At 39.9% G+C, this 6,624-nt stretch overlaps 1 protein-coding gene and 1 long non-coding RNA gene across 2 annotated transcripts in view; one reads left to right on the top strand and one right to left on the bottom strand.

The window, feature by feature from the left end:
• Positions 1-1,300: 1,300 nt before the first annotated feature.
• On the top strand, positions 1,301-2,121 carry LOC121715651. The gene is made up of 2 exons (XR_006033661.1): positions 1,301-1,816; positions 1,990-2,121. It is a non-coding gene; the product is annotated as an uncharacterized LOC121715651 (long non-coding RNA).
• A 3,573-nt stretch (positions 2,122-5,694) lies between these two features.
• Positions 5,695-6,624, bottom strand: part of LOC121715869 (V-type proton ATPase 116 kDa subunit a2-like) — a 30,297-nt gene continuing 29,367 nt past the window's right edge. Inside the window, exon 20 of the mRNA XM_042101888.1 lies at positions 5,695-6,221. Coding sequence (XP_041957822.1) covers positions 6,119-6,221 — 103 coding nt within the window. The 3' untranslated portion in view covers positions 5,695-6,118. The remainder of the gene's footprint in view (positions 6,222-6,624) is intronic.

Below are 6,624 nucleotides of genomic sequence, written 5' to 3'. Positions count from 1 at the left end.
ACAGGTTGGCATGAAGGACTTTGGATCGCCTCTTCCCTGGGGCCGAGACCCGGTAAGTAATTGGCTCAACTTTCTCCTGTATGACAAATGGATCTTGCCACTTCGCAAGCAATTTACTGTCATGACTAGGCAACATCACTAAAACCTTCTGACCAGCAGTAAAGTTTCGGTGGCGTGCTAACCGGTCGTAGCAGGACTTCTGACTCTTTTGCGCCTGGGCCATGTGTTCCTGTGCCAGAGTGGACATCTGCTGCAGCTTCTCCTGCATCTGTATAACATAAGCAGCTACATTAATGTGATCTTCCTTCCCTTTCTCTCCCTCCCAGATCTCTTTAAGGAGTGACAGGGACCCCCTCACCTCATGGCCGTAAAGCAACTCAAATGGCGAAAAGCCCGTGGAGGCTTGGAGTACCTCCCTATATGCAAACAGAAGGTAAGGGAGCAATTGATCCCAACCAGAACCAGTGTCATTGACAAATTTCCTCAACATCTGCTTAATCGTCTGATTGAATCTCTCAGTGAGTCGGTCAGTTTGGGGATGGTAAGGGGTTGTAGGTAGGCTTCTGATACCTAACAGTTCGTAGACCTGCTTTAGTAGAGTGGACACAAAGTTGGTGCCTTGGTCAGTAAGGATTTCCCTTAGGAATCCAACTCTCGCAAACAGCTGCACCAAACAGAACGCTACCTGTTTAGCCTTGACTGTTCTTAAGGGAAATACTTCAGGATATTTTGTTGCATAGTCAGTCACCATCAACATGAAGCGATTACCTAATCTGCTCTTTTCTACAGGATTCATGGCTTGGTCAGCTATCTGCACCTCACCATCTCACCACGGGTCCCCCAGGGCTCAGTGCTGGGCCCCCTTCTCTTTTCTATCTACACCACCTCCTTGGGACAGATTATCCGTTCGCATGGCTTCTCATACCACTGCTATGCAGACGACACACAGCTCTATCTGTCCTTTCCACCTGATGACCCCTTGGTTTCAGCACGGATCTCGGATTGCCTCTCAGACATAGCTACATGGATGAAGGCACACCACCTCCAGCTGAACCTCTCAAAGACTGAACTGCTGGTCCTCCCAGCTAAACCTACCATACACCACGACAAATTCAAGTCTCTAACGCTTGCCTACAAAGTAGTCTCAGGTTCTGCTCCCACCTACTTGAATGCCCTCATACAGACATACGCTACCTCCAGACCGCTGCGCTCCTCAGACGAACAACGTCTGGTGTAACAGAGTTGAAAATAACCTCACCTACATAAAGTGAATTCTTTCAAAATTATGATATTACATTGTTATTGTAATCTCTATTTTTATATACACTGGTTTTTATGTTTAAAATGTTTTCATATGTCGTACCCATTCACATGAGTTTAAAACATGAGACATTGCGACTGCAATTGTATTTTCATTTCTACTTTGCATTTCAATATTTTGAGCATTTGCGCTTCCCGTACTCCAGTCAGAACTAGTCTGCTGGAGGTAAGCTGTGCATAGAGAGTGCTCCGTGAATAATTTTGTGTTTTAATATAAAATAACATGTTTGTCTTCCACACTGGTTCAAATACGTATATACATAAGTTGTATTAATAGATAATTTCTGCAAGTAATGCTAGAGTGTTGTCTAAGATGGTATCTAATTGAGCCATTGTGGCCTACGTCTTTTTGGCGGCAGCCACGTTATGTTAGCTAGCTTTATGAAGAAAACACTTGCAATTTCTTGATTTCCTTTTTACGTTTATACTGTAGATTTGGGTATGCAGTCGTCATCGTCTAATCTCAGTGGATTCTTTGTTTTATTTGTGAATGCAGGTACGTTGTTTATACTGTTAATGAATCATTGCTTGTTGTGAATTCAATGGAAAAAAACTATACGATCACAACGTGTGAAACGTGTGCCAACTCTGTATGTTGTTTCTTCTGCATGATTTTATGTTTGTTTAAACTGAATTGAACAAGCTATGCATTATTTTATCTATGTTCAGGAATAGCATAGACAATGCTAGGAGTCAGAACTAGTCTGCTGGAGATTTGGGTATGCAGTCGTCATCGTCTAATCTCAGTGGATTCTTTGTTTTATTTGTGAATGCAGAGAAATAAAAACAGTGAGAAGAGTTCGTGTGGAGTCATACATTATCATCACAATTAACACCTGCACAAGAGAGGGTCGTTACACTAGCTCTACCACCGGTACGCTCAAGCCAATCCAAACTTTTCTCATCTGTTGTTCCTCGTTGGTGGAACACTGCCAGTTCCTACAAGGGCAGGGACATCCTTCTCCATTTTCAAAAAACTCCTGAAGACCCAGCTCTTTAGAGAACATCTCCTCTCATAGCAACACTTACAACAAGTCTTACTGATCCTAGCACTCACCAGCCGTCTTAAACTGACAAGTAACTGTTAAAAACAGCACTCACTGATGCACTTATGTTTTTAAATTGTCCTAAAATTGTTGAGAATTGCTCTAAAACTTAAACTGTTTACCATGTTGTTAGTCGCTTTGGCTAAAAAAAGCGTCAGCCAAATGTAATGTAATGTAATGTAATGATTCCAAAAGCCAACCAGAATGCAGGATTCCAACAGCCAATCAGATTGCAGGATTCTGAGAGCCAATCAGATTGCAGGATTCCTAGAGCCAATCAGATTGCAGGATTCTGGAAGCTAATCAGATTGTGTCCTGGCTAAATTCCCAACCTGGCTCATTCAATCTGGCCCCCTAATCATCCCCCACTGTAATTGGCTCATTCACTCCCTCACTCTACACCTCAAGCTGGTGTGTGGTGAGCGTTCTGGCGCATAATGGCTGCCGTGCATCACCCAGGTGGGTGCTACACATTGGTGGTGGTTACTAGTGAGGTCCACCCATCCACGCGCTTTGAGTCTTGAGGGAAAAAAGCGCTATATAAATGTAATGTGTTTGTTTGTTTGCAGCATTCTGAGAGCCAATCAGATTGCAGGATTCCCACAGCCAATCAGATTGCAGGATTCCGGGAGCCAATCAGATTCCAGGAGTCTGGGAGCCAATCAGATTACAGGGTTCTACGAGCCAATCAGATTGCAGGATTCCCACGGCCAATCAGATTGCAGGATTTCCACAGCCAATTGGATTTCAGGATTTTGGGAGCCAATCAGATTGCAGGATTACAACAGCCAGTCAGAATGAAGGATTCCAATAGTCACTCATATTGCAGGATTCTGGGAGCCAACCAGATTGCTGGATTTCCACAGCCAATCAGATTGCAAGATTATGGGATCTAATCAGAATGGAGGATTCTGGGAGCCAATCAGAATGCACAATTTTGTGAGCCAATCAGATTGCAGGATTCCAACAGGCAATCAGATTGCAGGACCCTGGGACCCAATTATATTGCAGCATCCCAACAGCCAAAGTGCACCATACCTTTCCATCTGAACTTTGAAGTTTGGCTTCTTTGGAACTTTCTTTTAAAACTTATTAGATGCTGTTCTGTGACCTGATAGTTGGTGGGCTTGACTGTTTTTTTTACTCCTGAAAGGTAAGTCTATACGGTAATGTCAATCTTGCAGTTTGATTGACTGCTCAGCAATATTTTCTTTCACTGACATTTCTTTGTCATCCAGTGTCTCATAAAATCATAGTTGTACTGTTGTACAAGAAAATCTTCCAGCTGTGAAACTGATATTATATTTGTTGTAAAACTAGTCAAGTCAAGTCAAATCAAGTTTATTTATATTTCATACACAGAGGTCATTCAATGTGCTTTACATAAACAAAACCAAACAGTAATAACAAATAAAAGCACAAAAGGGCAATAGTGAAGGAATAGTTGCAAAGGTAAAGATCATAATAATGATAATACAAATAAAATAAATACATTTTAAAAAACATAAAACGCACAAGGTAAAAAACATTTAAAAATAAAGAATAATTAAAAAGACAAAATAAAAGACACAAGGTAGATTAATTTTCAAGGCAGATTCAGAATTTGTAACTCAGTGCAGTTAGCAGAAAGCATCTGAGAACAGTTTGGTCTTAGATCTAGATTTAAAACTGGCTACAGTTGGGGCCTTTTTAATGTCATCCGAAAGTTGGTTCCAGAGCTGAGCCGCATAGCAGCTAAAAGCTGCGTCACCATGTTTAGTTCTAACAGCAGGTTTTACTAACAGGTTTTTCTTCTGAGACCTGAAAGGTCTGGAGGGTGTGTACTGCTGAAGCATGTCTGAAAGGTATTTAGGTCATGCTCCATTTAGTGATTTATAAACAAGCAGTAGTGCTTTAAAGTCAATTCTGTGACTTATTGGAAGCCAGTGCAGGGACTTAAGAATTGGAGTAATGTGGTCAGTTCTTTTAATTTTTGTGGGAACCCTAGCTGCTGCATTTTGTATCACCTGAAGCTGTTTGATAGTCTTTTTTAGGAAGGCCTGTGAATTAATGAGTTTTTCTAAATCATCTTTTAACATCAGCCCTCTAAGTTTGGCAATATTTTTGAGGTGGTAAAAAGCTGATTTAGTTATCACTTTCATATGGATGTTGAAGTTTAGATCACTGTCAATTAATACACAAGATTTTTGACAGTATCCTTTGCTTTCAACCCTTTTGTGTCAAGGACAGTGGCAACCCCTAAGTCTTTCCTCCTTTTTACCAAATACTGTATAATTACTTCAGTTTTTTCTTTGTTCAGCTGAAGAAAATTGAGACATCCCGGTGTTGATTTGTTTTATACACTGACACAGAGATTCAAGGGGACCATAGTCGTTTGGTGACAGAGCTAAGTAAATTTGTGTGTCATCTGCATAGCTATGATATGAAATCAAATTATTTTGGATGATTTGTCCAAGTGGGAGCATATAGAGGTTGAATAATAGTGGCTCCAAGATTGACCCCTGGGGAACACCACAGGTCAAGGACGTAGTTTCCAATGGCAACAAAGAAACTCCTTTCTTGTAGATATGATTTCAGCCAGTTGATGACTATGCCTGTAAAACCAACCCAGTCTTCTAGTCTGTGTAATAAAATATTGTGATCAACAGTGTCAAATGCTGCACTAAGGTCCAGTAGCACTAGGACTGATGTTTTACCTGAATCTGTATTGAGCTGTTGGCTGTTGATTATTTTCCATGGCTTCAGGAGCATTGTTTCAAATCAACAACTCCCACTTCAGCTTTGAGTTTTGGGATATGGAGCTCACTCAGGTAAGGCCACCTAGATAGCTCTTCTTTCCGTGGAATGCTTTTGATATCCACAGGCATACTTCTGGAGTGTACACTTCTGGAAGCGTCATGAAGTTATTACTGTAACTTTACTGTACTGTTACAGTAATTTACTGACCTCTTATCCTTTTACTATGTAAGTATTCACAGATTTTTCCTGATTTATGGTTCTTAGCTGGATGTTACTATGTTTCCCAGTGATGTTAAGTCTGCTCAGGATATTTTCTGTGCAAAAAGTAGCAGAGTGGCCTAAATCTAGAAAGGCATAAGTGTTGATGATGTTACTATTTTTGAACCTGCACAGTTACAATGGACAATGTGCATTTTGGGAAGCTCTGTGTATTACCAGCCCTACGATGCCCACTTGTTTTGAGAGAAATCTGCATAGTGGTCACAGGTGTTTGCGCTGTTGTCTCTTTCACTTTGATATGTAAGGCACTGGGATGTTGCTTATCACATACTAGTGGTGTGTTCTATAACAAAGCACAGAATGATCTTCATTAAATAATAACAATAATGATTTTTAAATCATACATTTAATCAGAAATAAAATGCAATGAAACAATTTGGCACAAAACAGCCAAAAATAGTCTAAATTCCACATACCATTTTAATTCACAGATAGATAAAATACCAAGTCAACCTTCAGTGCACAGAGAGAGACTGCTTTGCAATTACTTCATAGTAGAGCCTATGAGCATGTTTTAAAAAAGAAGTGCGCATAAACACAGAAGATAATGTTTATTAAAATAAGTTGATTTCCAAACTGGTCTCCAAGCACTAGGAATGAAACAATACTCATTTAGCTGAATTTGTACAAGGATATCTGAAAAAATACATCTTAACATTTATTTTAAGTCAGCAGTGGTAGTACAGAAAAAAAGCAGATAAAGAAAGTTGGTCTCCTACTGGCTCCTACTGTACTTAGAGAAGGCTTTCACTGTTGATACTGTTGTGGAAGACAGAAAAAGTAAAGGGGTTGAACTTCGTGCCAGCCCCACTGTAGAACTTATTTTGAAATTCCACCCTTAAAAACAAATAGAAATTCAAAGTGACACACACATCACCACAGACCAATAATACAGTTGCAATGTAAGATACAGTATATCAAGCTTTCATGGCTAATCTTGCTTGAAATGAGAGTACAATTTTCTTGATTAATATATGCTTCTCATTCAGACCTACACAAGCAAAATTACGGGACTGTAGTGCCGTTTCATACTCCGTGAGCAAACAATCTTAGTTCGGAAAAAATGATAAAAATACTTGCATCGTAGAACTTTGTTCTTTGTACAATTTTAACCACGCAAGTGAAACTTATTTCACAATGGGTGTGCTAATGTAAATACTATACACTCACTCTACTCTTAAAATAACACGCAGTGGGAATTCCCTTTTTGTCAATGTTCAACTTACTGGATACCCATTTA

The sequence above is a fragment of the Alosa sapidissima genome, chromosome 8, assembly GCF_018492685.1.
Source record: "Alosa sapidissima isolate fAloSap1 chromosome 8, fAloSap1.pri, whole genome shotgun sequence".
Taxonomy (NCBI): domain Eukaryota; kingdom Metazoa; phylum Chordata; class Actinopteri; order Clupeiformes; family Clupeidae; genus Alosa; species Alosa sapidissima.
This window is presented reverse-complemented; position numbering and strand designations above follow the sequence as displayed.